This window comes from Ixodes scapularis, unplaced genomic scaffold, assembly GCF_016920785.2.
Source record: "Ixodes scapularis isolate PalLabHiFi unplaced genomic scaffold, ASM1692078v2 PGA_scaffold1__304_contigs__length_218370807, whole genome shotgun sequence".
NCBI classification, from domain to species: Eukaryota; Metazoa; Arthropoda; class Arachnida; order Ixodida; family Ixodidae; genus Ixodes; species Ixodes scapularis.
This window is the reverse complement of record NW_024609846.1, coordinates 116,702,387-116,722,287: the sequence shown is the minus strand read 5'-3', so window position 1 is coordinate 116,722,287 and position 19,901 is coordinate 116,702,387. Positions and strand designations below refer to the sequence as shown.

The 19,901-nt window shown below is 46.8% G+C and overlaps 1 protein-coding gene across 1 annotated transcript; it reads left to right on the top strand.

Moving 5' to 3' along the window:
* Nucleotides 1-16,613: 16,613 nt before the first annotated feature.
* LOC120849477 lies at nucleotides 16,614-19,901 on the top strand. Its single transcript, XM_040221708.3, has 2 exons — nucleotides 16,614-17,135; nucleotides 19,127-19,901. The coding sequence occupies exons 1-2, from the start codon at nucleotides 16,614-16,616 to the stop codon at nucleotides 19,247-19,249; spliced, it is 645 nt and encodes a 214-aa protein (XP_040077642.1). The 3' UTR covers nucleotides 19,250-19,901.

Sequence of the window (19,901 nt, the reverse complement as noted above, 5' to 3'; positions counted from 1 at the left end):
CCATAATTTAAAGAAAGTTGCACAGCATTGCAAAGTTCCGGTGGTATTCTCAGCCCCCGATAAAATGGTACATCCGTGCCGCAGAGTCAACAGTCCCCAGCCAATTAAAGAGCATAAAACACCGGACCAAGTATGCTGTGTGTGCATTGAGAGTGGTGAACGAGATACCGCTGACTTGCGGCAGCCACGAAAGCAAGCTCCTCTGGTAGTCTCGCCATCCATTGTAGTCGGTGCCCATGCTCACCAGTTGTGCATGATGTTAAAGGGGCTGTGCAACAATATTAACGTTGAAAGAAATCGCAGCCTGTAATTTTTATCCTATGTGCCTTGCCCTAAGTGACAGAAAACACCCAACCTTCCTCGAAAATGTTGCGATTTCACTAAGCAATTGGACATTTTAAAACTGTTTTTTTACCGGCCTGCAGCCTTAAGCGGTGGTCGTCAGAACCACAGGGCGCGGCCGGCGTGACATGGACGTGACCTGAGCGTCACGTTAAATGGGGAACGTGTAAAACATTGGCAACTTTTGCGATTATCTGCTAAACATAAGGCCTATTCTTAGAAATCTGATCGTGTTGACATAAAAAAAAATTTATCGAAAGTATCCTACCATTACGAAATATTATTACTCGTAGTTTTAGTGGCGCCACCTATCAGAGGTCAACAAAACCATTTCTGCTCTGTGACGCTGCTCACTTGCCCATAGTCCCGTAGCTCTCAAGCAACGAGGTAGATGGGCTTAGAGTGATAAACCGGAAGTTCGGAAGTGGCACCCCCCCGGTTTCCGCCATATTTTACGCCACTCGTCACATGACCTCCCAAGAGCCGTGACGTCACAGGCAGACTTGTACGTAATCCGTTACAAGTAACAAGATTACTTGTAATCCCTTACATTTATCGGTAATTTAGTAACGGAATAATTACATATTTTCTAGAGTAATTTTAAAGTAATTCCCTTACATGTTTTACGTAACGGATTCCTTGTAACGGATTCCCTGTAATCCGTTACAATTAGTTTTCAGGACCAACCCCCCCTTTAAAGAAAGGGTTGTTTTTATTTTGGTAAAGTCGAGCGCAGTGACACTGTCACGCGAATTGACCAGCGCAAAGGGAGGCTGGCACTCTTCAGTTCCGCAGAGCCATTTTTCTTGCAACACCAAGCCCCTGAATCTATTTTTTTAGGCCCTAACAACAATGTCAAACAATCCAAATAAGCATTTCTATAAAAAAAAAAAAAAGAAGGGAGGGAGGGCAAGTTATATCCGCTTTTTTTAGTTCAATTGTTTTTTCTTTGCGATCCAAGACGGGGAGTGGAGGACACCAAGTGATTGTGTGCCTCTTCGAGAAACTCGAGGCGGTAAGTGCACAGACAAGAATTAACAATGTCCTTCTCGGTTATAGTGACTACGACCATTTTCATAATGTCACGACAAGAGACAACGCCCCGTCTACCCTAAAATCCATTAAGGGTGATCAGCGTAGCAGTCGACATCTTCATTAATAAATAACGCAATATGTTTGACGAGACTTTCGACAGTTAGCTGCTACTCAAAATACTCAAGGTCAATGAATGGAACAAGTGGAAACAATAAGAACTTGAATAACCTTCTTCCCTTTGTTTCTTAATTGAGGAAAATATTGTTGAAAGTAACGCCACGAAAGTAACGGATTACTTTTGGGGGTAACGGTCACTTACTTTTAAGGAAGGGTAATTGTAATTGTAAAAAATTACAATTTAACCTTGAGTAACTGTAACTGTAATTCCTTACTATTTTTCAGTAACGTGTACAAGTCTGGTCACAGGTAAGATGGCAGCGCCCAGAGCTGGCGGATGCGAGTTTGTTCGGTGCGCGGTAGCCGTGATGTGCAGCTGCTTTCCGACGACTTCGGGCTTCTTCGTGCTCGCTGACGCAGGTATAATGTGAAAATATGAAGGAATGATACTTTATACCGTTTTTGCGCAAGATCGCTCTGGATCATCTGGATATTAACGCCTGTGAGACAGCATCAGCTCTGCATCGCCGTACAGGTGCTCGGATTCCGGGATGTGTCCGAGGATCGATAGAACTTTGAGTGCTTTTAACATGAAATTTTCGCATTCTCTTAGCTTTGTTTGAACGTTGAAATATCTGAGAATCTACGCGAAATGTATACGTCGCGTTAGGGAATAAGGGAAGATGTTTCAGCCCTCCGTCACCGAACAACCATAGCAACTTTTAGCGAGGAAGCTCCTGCGATTTTAACCTTTTGTGCTAATCCACGATTCTACATTCGATTGCTTTTCTTCCTTTTTTTTTGTGTGTGTGTGAGTGCGAAGTGCACCTTTATTTTCAGCTACGAGGAAGGCGTTTTATTGAGTATGGGGAAGAATAAATCGTTGCAGGCACCTGCTTCAAAGCTATTCGACTTGCTATAAGAACAACTGTTTTGGTGCATGCGTAGATTAACTGCGCATTTTTTCTGTTTCGTAGGATTTATTGCAGTTATACTCTTTTCCATCAAGAGTGCATTGTATTAGTCGGTCAATAATTTAATTGTTCTAATTACCTGGATAAGATTATTCATATTTTTGTTCATCCCTTGCCTGGAGAGCAGTCTTGTTGAAAAATGTTGACTACCATTCCTTTCGGTCTCTTCAATAGACTCTTTTTAAAAGTGTGGGCTGTCTATACTTCGCATCACCGTAACTTGGAAAAGGCCAACCGCCACAGCCCCCTCGAGCCAATCAGAGAGACGGAGCGAAGGTGTGTGACAAATCTGTGCAGACGAGCACTCTGGTGATATGTTGTCATGTGCCTCTCTCCAATGTGTGTATTGACTCACCGAGACTGTAGCCTTTGCCGTCTGCCAAATTCTGATGAAACAAATTACAGTAGCTACTACTGTAATTACCCCAGGCTTTCATACTTTGGGCATTTGTTCGACAATGATGTTATGTCCGCCATCCCTGTGAATTCGGCTCAGCACCTATTGGACTCGAATGCTGCATTAGCGTTCGACCTGAACTGGGGCCCATTCGTGTGCTTTACGCCGAAAAAAATGGTGACAGTTGGGTTGCTTGATAAGGTTCTGCAAAGGGTCTATTGTGTCATACATATAGGAAGTGTCATGCTATATAACAATGCATCAACACACACTATTAAACTATATGCTCAGAGTTGTGTTTGTTTTCCCAATTAACAAGTTACAGCAGTGTGCTTTAATGCTATTATCATGTGCGTAGTTTTAAGTATCCTCCCTGCAATGCCTACGAAGGCCCCTGGAAGGAATAAATTAATAAATAACATTTTCACATCACTGGAGTTGGTTTTCGGATGCACCACATGTTCAGGAAAGGTTGAACGAGTGCAGCCCCTTGCAAGAAGTCTGCCAGTCTGGTATGACCCCTTAATTAATATTGAAGGGTCAGAGATGCGAGTGTCCTCGTAAGGTCCAGAGCGTGCAGTGTACACAATTCTCGGTGTGTAGACTCTCAAGGCATGAAGGCAAGCGGAAATACGTTTATCTGGTTAGTGTATCAAAAATGTTTATTTCCCCTTGATTACATAATTATTAATTCTTAGTAAATGGTTCCATTACGAGTTCTTTCTGCGACAGTCTCGTGTCAGGCGTTCAGTCGTAGTACCTGTGGACATTGTTGTCGGATGACGCTCCTGGCACGTCGGTGTTCAGTTTGGTCGAGTGGCAACTTTGACCGACTGATGCTGTCTTGTAATCATACGTCATGTGCGGCCACTGACGTCTGATGCAGTGAAACTGCAGGGCTGGCTTCTAATCCGAAAATTTTCCTGGTAGTTTTCGGCATCAATGTAGCAAGCTCGGGCATGTATTGCTTACGTGGCTGTGCCTTTTGCTGTACCGTTGACTTGATAGCTGGCAACAATTTTTGTTTGCTATCCAAGTCTGGTGATGCTTGCAGTTCACTTTTGAGAGCAACCAACCATTCTATTCCTTCAAGTCACTCAGGGGCATTTTCCCTCAAAGTTGGAAATTGTGTGCTTCATTGCACGGACACAGATGAATGGTGTCGGCAAATTATTAGGTATTGTCCTTGGACGACAACTAACACCATAGCAACTGTCACTGCATCGCCGCTCACCTGCTTTGTCGTGCTTACCTCTTGTTGAGGTGATGGACATGAGGAGCTACGGGGTAATCAGGGATTCAGAATCTTCGATTCAGCACCTTCGGCATCAGGGACAAAGGTGGCCGAAGGTAATCCTTAATCTCCCGTGGTCGCTCCTCGAGACGTAATCGAGGGTCATTTGGCACGAACCCTCGCAGACCAATTCATTGGTACGGGCTGCCTTGGTAAACATGGTCGGCTTCATGCAGTGGTAGCAAAGTGGTTTTCGGTCGCACATTCGCATCACCTACGTTTTCCTCGGTGTACTTTGTTGAGCACAGACCTACACACGATGTCGGGAATGCTTCGGCGTTAGAGTGTCTCATTGAATTGGCATTGAATACTAAGGGGCAGCCGGTGGCGGTCGTCGTGCCATTGTGGCGTAAGTTGCCCTCGGTTTGTCAGATGCCGCTTCGCTCGCAGAAGTCTCGGTTGAAATACCTGTCAAACTTGTTCCGAAACAATCTCGGCAATCAAAATAAAAGCCGGGCAACTGATGGCAGGAAGTAGCTTCCTGATCTCCTCCCAGACAACGTCGTGGATGATGTCGTGGATGTCTGGGAGGCTGGCGTCGAAGTAGTAGCTGGACAACTCGAGTGTCGAGACGCCGGGAAGTTGTTCATTGTGGCAGGCTCGGGCATGCAGTGCACATTCCATGTTGGAAGCCTCGGTGATATGAACACTTCGACTGTTGTTGGGCGGTTGCGGACAAGGCTGCCGAAGGTGTCGTCCCTCACGTGAGGGGCATGGGATTCTTAGGTTCTTGTCTTCTGTAGCATCAAGGTCGGCGTGGGCGCTCGATCAAGCGCAAAACATCCTCCACGAGTGCGGTGGCGCTCTCGTTGGGGCAGTGTCCTGGACAGAATCAAGAATGCGGCTCTCTCTCGTTGATGTTGGCTGACGAATGCGCGCTTCAGCTCGATCTTGCAAACTTCCCATGACGTTAAGGAGGATCTATGGTTCTCAGACCAGCGCCGGCAGTTTCTTCCACGAGAAGTAAGGTTCTGCAGGAGCTGGTTGGTCTGCCCACCCAATGTGGCGGGCGACACTGTCATATTGTTGAATCCAGTCCTTGACGTCTTCATACAGCTTGCGTGAAAAAGCGTCGGAGTGTGATTTGCGACGGGCATGCAAACAATGGTGGGAGGGGACACGGTTTGCTGCTACAGGTTTGTCATTGTTGGCTTAGTAAGCTTCGGATTTTCAGACAGGAGACCGGATTCCGGTGGTTTTTCCTGGTAGCAGCAACTGGCTCGGATTTCAGGTGCTTCGTGGTGTATTTCCGAGGTTGCTCCTTGTGGTACTCGGTCGTCTTGCGGTTGTTCTGCCAGGCTCAAGTCAGGACTTTGCTTACGGCTCGACGGGGGTATAAGACGCAAAATAGTCCGCCAGCCGTGTCCCATTATCGGGTAACTCGGCTGAAGAGCCGCCGGGTTTACACAGAGTGAAGGGCTATGGGTAAAGTGCCCAGCACCTCCACCAGAACATACGATTACAGCTGAGCATGACCTGCAGTGTCCCAGAATAGTGAATATTGATAGAAGATAGGACTGGAACAAGGATCCGTGACAGTATAACAAAACTCGCAGAAGAGAATCTATCCTGACCACTGAAGAAGCTGCATTGCTTTAGTGGAATTTTGTCCGAATAAATCCTCTCCTTCGGGGTTTGGCGACTGCCGTGGACGAACTGAACTGAAATGGATGTGGGACCACTTTTCTGGTAATGAGCCACTGCAGACTGTTGCCACAAAGCGGCGTGAGCTGGGTACGTAACACGCTCGATGAAATGTCCGGTCAGCTTGCAATTCGCGTAACGAGCGTGAATGAAACGTTTGTGCTGACGAAACGTGCGACAGACCAGCGGGACCAATACCAACTGCAACACCTGTGCTCCGTGAAAGTGCACGTCTACGCCGGAACAATTTCAGAAGCAGCACAGCATCACCTAAAGCATGGCACAGGAACCACCAGCTTAAAGGCAGCTCTTCGGTGCGCCGCACACCTGTGCTCCGTGAAAGTGTACTTCTACGCCGGAACAATTTGTAAGCAGCACAGCATCATTCAGCACGGCACGGGAACTACCAGCTTCAAGGCAGCCTTCCGGTGCGCCGCACAACCGAAGTGAGCCCTCGGTCATTTGATCGAAGCTGCACCGCGATTGCACACCGCCAAGCACGACTCACGCAATTTCCGTCGCTAAACTGTGTATCCAAATATATTGCACACGCTTCACTGCAAACCTCGAAGATTCCGATGGTCAACGAGAGCACAAAAACGTCGCCTTAAATTTTATCCTAGCGGTATCCGATTCAATCCGAGGTCCGAGCAACGTAGGTCAGATTGTCTCTTCCGTGGCAATATCCCGGTCGGTCACCAGCGAAATTCACACCGTTCCTCCGTATTTTCACGTTATACCTACGTTAAATACCACGCTGAACTCCGAACTCGCTTTCGACCGGCCTCATATGACGGCTTCCGCGTCTGAAATCAACTCGCCGAGACGAACGACAACCAACAAAGCATCCGACAAGCTCCGGCCCAGCTGGGGCCAGCCGCTGCATGGGCGCTGCCATCTTTCCTGTGACGTCAGGTATTTGGTTTGGTCATGTGACGTGTGGTCAAATTTGCGTACAATGGCAGCCGCCTTATGGGGGTCACTTTCGAGTGCAGACCGGAACCCCGGTTTATCGCTCTAAGCCCCTCTACCTCGTTGCTCTCAAGTTTCGAGCAGCGCTCCAGGCGAGCAAAGTAGAATATTCGGCTCGCGTTTCGAACGCGCGTCATTAGAGAGTTTTAGTAGATCGTTCCGATACCTCCGATAGCCCCGATAACGATACTATGCATGCGCAAGGGAGGCGGTGGCGGAGTATCGGGTATCGTTATCGGAGTCATGGGAACGATCTACTAAAACTCTCTATTACGCTCCCCAACTACAGTTTTTTTATACCCCGTTTCGTTCTAAGTGCCAGCGTAGCTGAGGCTAAAAGAGCGAGCTGCGAGCTTTCAGCGTCTCTGTTTAGCACGCGCGCTCGTGCAGTGCAAGCATCATTCAGGAGCACGTGCTTTTACGAGTAACTTCTGCTTCGCTATCACGTAAAGTGAAACATACGGCTCACGAAAGCTATAAAAGAAATCAATAAAATAATACATTTAAAAGTATTTTTTAATAAAACGCTGAAACCACGAGCTGTATTTTTTTTTTTTTTTTTTTTTTACGTTTTGTTATTGCGCGTTTAAACATGCTGACAGATGCCAAAGCCGCCTGCGAATGCGGAAACCTACCTCCCTATTAAAGGGGCGATGCAACATTTTTTTTTTGTATTTTGCGCAAATACCGTTTAGAACGTATCCCTGACGTTAATAACCTATGAAACACGCGTCCGTTTTTCACCCCACGCAATAAAAGTCCCGGAAGAAAAATCATAGAAAAACGAGCAGCGTTCACCCCCTCAACTCGCAGCCAGAACAAGCGGCCACGTCATCTGGAGCCAATTATATGCTGCCAATGTTGGTCATAGCCACGCAGCAGGGTTGGCGAAGCACAGGACACGCGCTGAGTTCCAGACATTGTATCAGCTCGGCTATTGTCGTCGTTGCCAGCGATTGGACACTGGCGACTACCCGAATGCTTCTCGAGCTAGTAATTATCACGAGCCCAAACCGAGTGCCCAGGTAATGCTCGGGTCCAATCTATGAACCGCATTCAAACATCGTCATTGGGGTGTACTGCGATCCGCACGTTACGTCATCAAATTTCGCCAAGGAGAGATTGAATGAAAATGATCGCTTTTGGCCTTCAAATTACAGCGCAACGAAGGAGTATCTTGGCCAGTGTCGTTGCGTGCGAGTATCCTTGAGTCCCACTTGTGCCAGTAAGCTCGTGTAAAGTGAAACGCATTCCAATTGAATATCGTTGCATTGCTCCTTTAAATGTTACAACCACGTGACAACCACATTACCGGAAAGACGGTGTGAGAGTTGAGAGTGGCCGCGGGGGGCACATATTTCAATCTGTTTTTACTTTGTTAAAAAACAACAACAAAAAAAAAACACAACAACTAGGGCACGTATTAGAAAACGGTTTTCTGTTCCATATTCTGCGGGTGGTAGCGATTAACTCCCACACCTATCGACCCGAAGTCCGAGAATCGTTGACCAGCCCCTTTAAGGTTCTTGCGAAATATATATATATATATATATATAAAGTACGCGGAGAAGTACACGATGCGTTTGAGATTAGGGCAAAGGGAAATGAGTGCGTCAATAAGGATTCTACAAAGGCCTATATTATGTGTTTTACTTAAATACTGTGCCTTGTGTTGTTTCCACTCTTTTTTGTCCCTGTCGTTTTTGGCGCTTTTATATATTTGACTATGAGCCAACTTGCCCAAACTTCCACATTGTTACAACATTTGACGTAATTTTTTCGGTGTGTCCTAAGAGCCTTTCTGAAACTCAGACCACAATTCAAGCTTTAATAACTTGGCTAAAAATGACTAAACTGCCATTTTTACGTGTAATTTCCGTTGCTAGTTCGCCTGTGTCTATTAATGGGTTGAACCAGTTTTCAGGCAAATCAGTCCCTATCAAAATTTAGCGCCTGCGTTTTTGGTTTCCTCTTTTCGTGAGAGCGACATCGTGCTTAAAAGAGAACGTTTTAAGATATCACCAACCACCGGTGAGGAGATTGTGCGTTGTAACGGTCCCTGGACCAGTCAACGAACACCAGAACTGAGTTTTGATGAAAACCACATTTTTCCATCTTCACGGCGGAGCGGTATATTGCGCCTGTCAGAACGAAGGGCATATACGAACAATTTCGCACAACGGGCACACGTGGTTGAAGATAAGATTCGTAGGTGTTCGAGTTCCATTGTGTTGCATCTACAGGCAGGAGCTAGGTATATCATAGGGCAGAAAGGTATATCTTGAAGATAAAAATCCTTAAACACCGATCAGGGGTTCTGGGTAAATCCTGGAATGGGGGGTTTACAAATCTCACTGAGGTAATTCTCAACACTTTATGAGCCAATGGCTTACTTACGCATTAGTATGCCGTACAACGCACCCCAACAGTAATGGAGTCAGGATAGTTTTTTTTTCAGCGGGCGGGGAGGGGAGTTTGCATATGTATACACCAACACGCAGCGCTGATGTCATGCTGTTAGCAGGGCGCATGCGCAGACGCTCCACTTGACGCGAATCTGGTCTCTGCGCACACCAAGTGCCACCCACACCTCGTGCAGAAACTGCGCGTTTGCCCACACCTGACGTGGGCTTGCTTGGAAACAGCGCGTTGGCCTATATTGTACGACGTACAGCCACAAAATATTAGGATAAAAAAAAAAATCGTTCCACTTCGTGGACAAGCGAAGCCGAAGGTATATAAGCATGAGTATGTTGCTCTAAACTATAGCCCCCTATATACTGAAAATGGCAGGCAGATCGCCACGAGAAGCGGCCGCCGAAATGGAAAAGGTGGAGCGGCAGACAACGGATGAGCGGAGAGTCAAGTGACTGGCGCCCCGCTGCGGCGAGACGCCGAAACGCAGCTTCTCGCCGCTGCCGCGAGACGCTGCGGCGAGACGGGAGGACCCGAAAGTGAGTTTTGGGTCCTCGCCGCTGCAAAAGCTGTGCGCTGACTTCCAGATTCCCCTTCCCTAAAAATGGCTCTTTGATGCTCTGTGCTACCAGATCTTCGCGCTTCAATTCTGCGACCGGGCACTCTATGGCTCCGTCGTGGAACTGCCATTCTTTGTGAGTGTGGAGGAGGCTATGTCTAAACGGTTCTCGCCCTACACAAGCAAGCGCGCAGGGCAGGGACACTGGGAGGCCTGCGCTCGCTCTTGTAGCTTCTGCTACGCTCGAATAGACCGATCTCACCAGCCAGTTGTACCATGCCACAACTGCCGCAGTGCCCTCGAGGGAGCTTTAGTCTTTCTGCACGCGCGACAACCTAGCAGGAACTTTGCACGTGTGGAGTACGAGACACCACAAGCCCTCTCGTGCACTGCCGTTGGCCTACTTTGAACTAAAGTTATGGCGGCGTCACGCATGCGCTGAATACTTGGTGTGATCGGTCAATGGAAAGTGAAACGACGTGTATTGGCGACTTGAGCGAACGAAAGCGAAGTTGTGATTGGCCTTCCACGATTAGGCCGAATGCTATTTATGACGTCAGCAAAGGATTTCTCTTCGACAGATATAAAATGAATGGAAGAACATAAATTTTGACGATGTTGACAGTGTTGTTTTTAGAGCGCTATGATTTCAAGCTTCCACCATGCTGATAGGAACACCATCGAACTTGTTCGCAAGGTAATGACGTCACGAGAGGGAATCATAAAGGGGCGCCCCAAAACATCTCGCCGCCAGTCAATGCCACAAACACGAGGGCATGACGTCACGGCTAGGAAGCATGCTTCCGCAGAACGAGCACTAGCGCAAGAAAGGCACGACTGAAAGCCATGAGTGCGGGCTAGCTCGTGCTTGTAGCTTTGACTGCGGTCTAAGCTTAAAGGTGAACGGATTAAATAGACGATTGGCAAAAAACGCCGCTGGCCGCCGCCATGTCTTTGCTCGTGCGGACATGCCCGTGCAATTTCAAGCTTGCCAAAGCTATGTCGCTGCGGGAGCTGCACGTGCTTGCAGTAATGGACACCAGTCGGGGCGCCATACTTGCAATCGTGTATTCGTAGCTTGTAAGTGTCGCCATTGCTGGGTACTGACGGTTATTTCTACTTACTGGTTTCCATATGCGGTGTGAAACTAACACAGCAAACCAAACGCTCGTGGCGCATAAATTACTGGCATGGCCGCGAATGACGTCACATGCAAGCTATGTCGAGTCTCGCATCCATTTCGAACGCGCAAAAATAAATAATGCGGCGGTTACCTGGCACCCATGCATGCGTGTACAAACTATTTCTTACTCAAATACTGCTTTCATGTAAAACTATTTAAGTTTACTTTCAAAAGTTTTCTTTTATTGGGATGCTTAAACGGGCGGTGCAACGACTTCCGGACTTCTGTCAAATATTTGTGGAAGTTGCCCTCTGACAATTTCTAAAGTAAAGAACAGAAAACCCATTTCGCCTGCGTGTCCTATGGCGAATTCGAGTGGTCAGTCGACGGCAACTTATTTTGGCCGGAAAACCGGCAATAGTGTTCGCGTGGTCAGTTTCCGGCCGGCGCGCACCGTTCGGGTGGTGGTTCTCCGGCAAGCACCGGCAACTTTCCGGCGCTTTTTCCGGCCGAGCTCCAAACGGCCGGGCGAGCAGGCGCCAGACTGTACCCGGTGTCGTCACTTCCAAAAGGGGAGAGAAGGTCAGTGAGAAAAAATGAACGAAAGATCGAAACTGATCTGAAGCCACTTCAGCAGCCACTACTCGAGTCAATCCAAGGCGTTGGCATGGGTGACGCCCTCGCTAGCGCTGTCGCGCGTGCAAGAGGCGAAGTAAACTGCCACCGTCTGGCGTTTGGTGTTCGGGTGGTGAGGGTCACGTGGTGTGCCGGCGGCGCGTTTCTGGTTGCCGGTACCGCCGGCTCGGTCTCGGCGGCGATTGATTCGCCACTAGTTGTTGAGGAAAAAAAAAAAGCTAAATATGGGCATTTCTGGCATCCCTCAACTTACTCCCACTCTTCAGGGTCACACCTGATCCCCCTCCCAGTGACGTAATTCGGAATGCCGTGTAGCTTCTCGTGTGCTCTCTTGAAGGAGCGGGCGTTATGCTGCAGCTTAGAGCCGAGCGAGGGCACGTAAGCTTTTAGCTGTAGTTCCTTCGGCTGCCACTCGCGGCGGCAGGTGAGGGAAAAAGCTCGACTTTTTCTTTGCGATTATGACGCGGAATCGCGACATTTTTTAATGAAGGAGATGTTTTCTCTATCCTCCGGGACACGATAAAAAACGTAAAAATGACGAGATACAAATTATTTTAATCTTAAAATCGTTGCAATTTTCCTTTAAGGAATTTCACATTTTTGTACCAGTACAGTCTATCATTATTTGTCCGAACATATAAGATAATGGAATGCTCAAGTTGTTGCGTGAACATTTACAGTTATCCTGTCTGATTGAGAAAATACACTTGATGGTAATGATTTATTAGACGTGAAAATATTGCGCATCGTAACTAGTGCGTAAATTAAATTACCAACCCGACGGTCCTTTCGCCTTTCTTTTAAAAAATTGTCTCCATTCGTCTCTTCACCCAGAACAGTGATGAGCATAAGTTGAGTTCGCCGTATGAATAGGAGGCTGTGACACGCACTCACAATGAAAGATCGCGCAATCTCCGTGAGAGAGCTCCCGCACTCTCGCGTCGGATCAAGAGTCAAGTGCCAAGGACACGTGATCTCCTGTCGGATAGTTTTCTCCTTGTTTTGCAGTCTTTTATTTGTTCCATGACTTCCACTTTTCGACTATTTCTAATTAACGATTAATTCTAATTAACTATTTTCCTACACATTGTACTCTTTATTTTTTCATTTTATTTATTTTGTTTTATTTACGTTTTATTTGTTTTTACTTTTTATTTATTTACGCTTCCTTATCCTAAGCTAGACTCGGTATCACATAATTAAGAACCTGGTTATTATAAACGAGTACATATAAATGAAAAAGTGTCGCGTATACCCCGTGGAAAGCACACCGTATATGTGGAAGAGAAAACATATCTAAGATTGTTTTACTCATTCTTTTTTTTTTTTTTTTTTACAACAGCGCGGGAATGGAACAAACTTCCAGCACACGTTGTGGCTGTTGAAATTCGAGAACTTGCTTTCCCTGTCTCAGACACAGTGGCGTCACTAGGGTCAGCGGCACCCAAGGCAGTGGCCCGTCGCGCTTCCCCCCCCCCCCCCCCCCCCTACCAGATTTCACTGCTTTCACTGCCCAGCTGCACCCCCCCCCCCCCCCCTTCCCCCTTTTGTGACGCCACTGCTCAGACATTTCGATCAGTGGTACATGAACTTGTCAACTGCCATTCTTTTTAGAGTGCAGCTCTTAGGCGCCCGTTTCCGGCCTGAGCGGCGTCGGCGTAACCGCGCTTTGCATTATGGGACGTTTCCCATAATGACGTCACACGCGACGCCACTGAACCCGGAAAAAGTGTTACGCTATATTTGGCGGAAAAATTTTCACGCTAAATTTAGTGGAAAACTTTCCCCCCAAATTTAGCGGGAAGCTTTTACCCTCGTGACGTCACGTGTGACGTCGTGCGAATGAATGTGACGTCATGTTAAATTTAGCGGAAAACCGTTTCCGCTACATTTAGCGGAAAAATGTCCCGGCTAAATTCGGCGCGGAAATTGACGTCACGTCACGTCAACAACCATTCAGCTTCCCCGCTAAAATTAGCGGGAACATTTTCCGGCTTAATTTAGCGGGGAAATTTTTTCCCCGCTAAATGGAAAATTTTCCACTAAATGGAAGGGGAGCAGGAGAGGAGGAGGAGGGGAGGGTACGGACGGCGAGGAGCGGCATAGACCCCCCTCCGTAGCCTCCACTCCGTACCTTCCCCTTTTCTCCTCAAGAGCTGCGCTCTAATTCGGCATTACAGAACATTGTAAAAGTCTTCCAATTTTTAATTTAAATGTACTGCAGGGATTGTATTAAGGTGTGCATTTTGCGCATTTTCTTGTGTTGTCTAACTCCCATCTAATTCGTAGTCTTGTGTAGGACAGAGAGCATATGAAATAAATAAATAAACAAATAAATAAACAACGAACACCTTTCCTGAATTAACAGCTCATACGATGTATCCGAGGCAAATATGTTATAGATTTGTTTAAACTTTGTTTCAGTGTATTTGATATTATAAAATTAGGAAGGGGAAGGAAATAAAAGATACCTTAAACTGCGAATTACTGACGCGCAATAATAATTTCACTTCTTTATATACTCAGCACATCGACGCAGTGCTACATATACTGTACCTCCCTGTTTTAATGCGTTAGCATTAGCAGGCTCGTTTTGACGAAAGCCCGGTTGTGCCTTTCGTTTGTGACCGCCGGGGAGAGAGGGAGAAGGAGGGGGAGAGCGTGACGTGTGCGACGCTCCCATTGGTCCGAAGCGCTGACGTCAGCACGCGTCAACCTCTCCTCATCTCTCCGGTGCTGACAAACTGACAGACACTGCCAGGTTTTCGTCAAGACGAGCTCTTTCGTTTTCGCCAAGGGAGCGTTGCAGACGCGGTGCCAGAAAGGAGTAGGTATGCCGCGAACTTTTTTCGAATCGAAGTTTCGATGATCGAATCAAGCGGTTCGGAAGGTTCGAAAGATTTCAAATTTTCGAATTTTCTATATCGTAAAATTGAACGGAAGACGAATTTTCGAACTTGTTGAGCTAAGAAGTTCGACGCTTTTCGAACCGTCGAACTTATTACGCTAAAAATTTTGATCCTTTTCGAACATTCGAACTTATCACGCTGCAAAACTCAATGCTTGTCGAACTTCCGAACTTGACTGACAAAAATTCGATGATTTTCGAACTTTCGATTTTCTTGTACTAAAAAGTTCGAAGCTGTTCGAACTTTCGATTTCCTATGCTCAGGAATTTGATAATTTTCGAACTTTTGAACTTAGTTATCAAGAGAATTCGAAAAGTTTCGAACTTTCGATCCTGGAAAGTCAGAAGTTCGACGAACTTCGAATTTTTAGGGTAAAAGTTCGACCTTCGTCGAACTTCGAAAGACCGGCGGACGGTTTCATTTGAATTCAAGTAGTGACGTACATTCTTAATTTTTTTTTCTCGAACTTTTACATGCGGTGTTGCGTTCTTTACGAAAGACAATGCCGTTTATTTCGATGTTCTGGCATGCTTAGTTTTAAAGAAATAAATTCCCGAAGGAGCGAGGAAAGACGACGGGTTTGTGACGATTATCGTTTGTGCCAGATTTGAAGCGCGATGTAGCCGAAGCTATTTATGGTAGAGATGTTAGACTTTTTAAGATTGATCTATGTATAGCCTAGGTAAGCGTCGTTTTAAGATATGATTATTGTCAAAATAAGGTGAGTTTCGAAGAAATGTCCAAACACATATCTACATGCAATTATGCCCTAAACTTGGTGTTTATTTTCGTCTAAGTTGTTTGAGGTATCGCATATAAATTAAAACCACAGACAGTACATATCATTGCCATCTGCAGAATACAAATTAATGTATTTATTGTTTTTTCAAGTTAAGGGATAAATTAACTCATGGGAGAAGATTTCTAATAATGTTCAAGTTCAGCACGTCAATAAAAGAAAACATTTTTATTTGCTTCACGTTCCTGGGACGTGTTTCTTTTAGCCTTTACATATTTTGGTAGGAGAAAGGTGTTTCGAAGTTCTGAACCTCTGAATATGCAAGAATGCAACATTTCCGGCGAGTTCTTGATAGTCTTTTTTTTTCTCAGACTTTTTATCCCCGCATTTATTAATATGTATTTTTTTCTTTTTTTACCATTGGCACAGTTATTTAGGTTGTTAATGTATCGGTGTTGCGCGGGCGCTCGAGCAGCAGCTCGCAGCCTGGCGCGGGCTCATGACATAAAGCACGAGAGTCAGTTCTCTTCTGGTACCGAGATGTGTGGACTCACAATTAATACATGGTGCCGAAACCCGACTGATATCTGACCGGGCGAACCTTGAAGTCCAATATGGAGATGCTGAAACCACCGGAAGGGTTATCGTTCTCAGGGAACGTCGCAGACAACTGGAAACGATTCCTTCAACGAGTGGAGCTCTTCCTTGAAGCGACCGGGTCTGATCCAGAGGTTCGAACAGACAGGCAGAAGATAGCTATCTTGCTGCACGTCGCGGGACCTGAAGCTGTCGACGTCTTCAACACATTCACTCTCACGGAAGAACAAAGGGCAAGCTTCGAGGCGGTAGTTCACAAGTTTCAAGATTATTGTGCACCGAAAGCAAACGAAACATTCGAACGCCACGTTTTCCGCAAGACGATCCAGATGGAAGGTCAGTCTTTTGAAACCTTTTTGAGAGACGTTAAACTCAAAGTGCGCTCGTGTAATTTCGGCGACCTGACAGATTCTCTTGTGAGAGATCAGATTGTCGATGGCGTCAGAGATCACAAACTGCGGGAACGTCTGCTGAGGGAGGATGACCTGACCCTTGAGAAAGCAACGAGAATCTGCAAAGCTGCAGAGAATTCGTCGCAGCAAGCGAGGATGTGGAAGGATCAGCACCCGACACCAGTAGAACAAGTAGACGCCATGCAAAAGAGTGAAAAAAGTGCGTCACGTCTGCCATGTCGAAAGTGCAACCGATTTCACGCACCACGCCGATGCCCAGCTTTCGGCAAGAAATGCAATTTGTGCGGAAAGAAACGCCATTTCGCGACATGTTGTGACGCAAAGTCTCAAGATGAGCAAAGCAGTCGGCGAGTGGAGGAAGTAGAAATACCGTCAGAAGATAACTTTGAGATACTCCAGGTCGGCGAGTCCAGGAAAATCGCTGAGAAAGACTGGTTGATCAAGGTAATGATTGAAAAGGTGCCTCTACAGTTCAAGGTAGGCACCGGCTCCCAAGTCAATCTTCTCCCGCTGTCACTCTTCCGAAGCGCCAACTCCAGGCAGCACCTGATACCAAGTCCGGCAGTGTTACAAAGCTACAACGGCAGCGCTATCGGCCACCTTGGAAAAGCCAGACTCACGCTCAAGTTCCAAGGAAAAGTTGTTTCCGCCGAGTTTTTTGTCGTCAAGAAGAACAGGCGTGCACTTCTAGGATTGCCAACTTGTGAAGAGTTAGGCTTGGTGAACCGTGTGCACGAGATCGCCACCATCACGAATACTCAATCCCAAGTTCAGCGAGAATTTCCAGCACTGTTTGAAGGCATCGGAAAAATCCAACGTCCCTACAGCATCTCTTTTAAGGAAGGCACAGTGCCTGTCGTTCAACCCACCCGTAGGGTACCTCAAGCCCTCATGGAGTCGCTGAAGCAAGAACTGAACCGCATGGAGCAGGCAGGAATTATCACAAGAATGAAGGAGCCCTCAGACTGGGTAAGCCCCCTAGTCTTGGTGAAAAAGAAGAACGGCAGTTTAAGGGTATGCATGGACCCACGAAGAATCAATGAGTGTCTGAGACGTGAGCATTTCGAAATGCCGAGAAGGGAAGATATACAAGCTGAGCTTGCTAGCGCCACAGTGTTTTCAAAGCTTGATGCGCGGGCAGGCTTTCACCAAATCCCGTTGACTGACGAAACATCGCGAGTTTGCACATTCGGCACCCCTTTTGGACGATACCGATTTTTGAGGTTGCCATTTGGATTGACTTCTGCGCCAGAGGTATTCCAGTGTGCGATGTCTGAAATTTTTGAAGGACTGAAGGGGGTACGTGTTTACATTGATGACGTGCTGGTCTGGGGAGCTACGCAACAGGAGCATGATGATCGGCTGATATCAGTTCTGCAAGCTGCACACAGCGCAGGCCTGACGCTAAACTCAGAGAAATGCCAGTTTGGAATTCCAGAAGTAATTTTCCTTGGGGATGTAGCGAGCAAAGAAGGTATCAGGCCTGATCCGAGTCTTTTAGAAAATATCGTGAAGATGGATGCACCCACAAACAAGAAAGCTCTCCAGCGCATGCTTGGCGTTATAAATTACTTTGGAAAATACTTAAAGAGTTTATCCGAACGTACAGCGAATCTTAGACAACTTCTTCGCGAAGATGTACTTTTTGAGTGGACAGCGGCTCATGACAATGAGTGGAAGCAATTAAAACTCATGCTGACCAGTGCTCCAGTCCTCGAACTTTTTGACCCTAGTAGACCCACAAAACTGTCGGCTGACGCGTCTACAGATGGACTCGGAGCGGCCTTATTGCAGCTGTACGACAAGTCGTGGCGCCCTGTAGCGTATGCCTCCCGATCACTCTCGGACAGCGAATCACGATACTCTCAGATTGGCAAGGAGGCGCTTGGGCTGGTATTTGGATGTGAGAGGTTTCACCACCTTACATATGGTAGACACATCCTTCTCGAGACTGATCACAGCCCGTTGGTCGCTTTATCAAAAAAAAAAAAAAAAGACTGGGTGATGTTCCCCCTCGCCTACAACGTTTCTTTTTGAGACTGATGAGGTACGACTTCACGCTACAGTTTCTACCTGGCAGAAAGCTTGTGCTAGCTGACGCTTTGTCAAGAGCTGGGCAGCATAGTCCTCATCACAAGCAAGGCTTGGAGGATGTTGAAGTACACGCTGTGGGAATGCTTGCCGCACTTGTGAGCGAGACAACACAGGACAGACTCAGAACTGAAACACAGAGGGACCCTGAGTTACAACACGTCCTTCACTGTCTAGAGAACGGGTACGCACTGCAAGGAAACTTCAGCTCACTAGACCCTGAACTGTCGGTGGTCAATGGATTAATTCTTAAAGGAACGAAGTGGTGATCCCTTTGTCACTTCGGCGAGTTATGTTAGCTCGGGTCCACCAAGGGCACTTAGGTGTAAACAAATGTAAAGAAAGGGGACGCCAACTCATGTTTTGGCCCAAAATGGCGCAGGACATTCACACCTTTGTTGCGGAATGCGCGACATGTAAGAAGTTTGCATATCAACAACCCCGCGAACCACTAATGATGCGCGAGCCTCCTCCTTACGCATGGTATCGTGTTGGCATTGACTTGTTTGCCTATGGAGGTTACTCTTATTTAGTTGCGTTTGATGCGTATTCAAACTACCCAGAGGTTGAAAGACTCCAGGACACCTGTTCGCAAACCATCATCCATACATTGTCAGGCTGGTTCGCAAGGCACGGCATTCCAATAGAAGTTTGCTCAGACAATGGACCACAATTTTCATCTTCCGAGTTTAAACGGTTTTCTAAGGTTTATGACTTCCATCACGTGACATCAAGCCCCCACTTTCCGCAATCCAATGGTCTTGCTGAAAAAGGGGTACAAATTGCAAAGAGAATTTTAAAGAAATGTGATGATGCAGGGGATGATTTTTTTCTCGGTCTCTTGAACTATCGGTGTTCCCCTTTGATAGGAGGACAGTCTCCGGGAGAGTTGCTGTATGGAAGAAAACTGCGAGCACAACTTCCTGATTTCTCATCGCACCCGAGGAAACCTGTGTGCAAGAGGCAACAAAACAAGCCTGGAACGTCGCTGAAGGACCTGAAGAGCGGTGACGTCGTCCGCATGCGAGGGAAAGGCGGTTGGTTTGAGAAAGCTAGGGTAACAAATTGTGCCGGGCCACGCTCCTACACTGTCCAAACCGACCGGAACAGGATCTACAGGAGAAACCGCCGTCATTTGTTGAAAACGTCGGAGGCATTCAATGATTGCCTGGATGAAGATGCCGCTTCACCACAGCAGCACTCCGACGCCCATGACAATCCGCAGCCTTCACAGACTTCGCAGTCTCCGCAGCTTCCACAACCACACTGTAACCCAGATACAGACCATCGTTCCACACATCCATCCCCAGCATCTGGTGAAACTTTGACAGATGAGGCTCCAGCACTGAGAAGATCATCACGAAGCAGACACGCACCACGTCGACTAACCTACGACAAAACATTTGAACAGTTTCCATAGTTTCTTTTGTGTGTTCATTTTTTATTTAATGCTATCCGCATTCTTTGTATGTTATGTTATTTTCGTACTTATTTTCTTTGTACTTCTTTTCTTTAAAGAGCGGAAGATGTATCGGTGTTGCGCGGGCGCTCGAGCAGCAGCTCGGAGCCTGGCGCGGGCTCATGACATAAAGCACGAGAGTCAGTTCTCTTCTGGTACCGAGATGTGTGGACTCACAATTAATA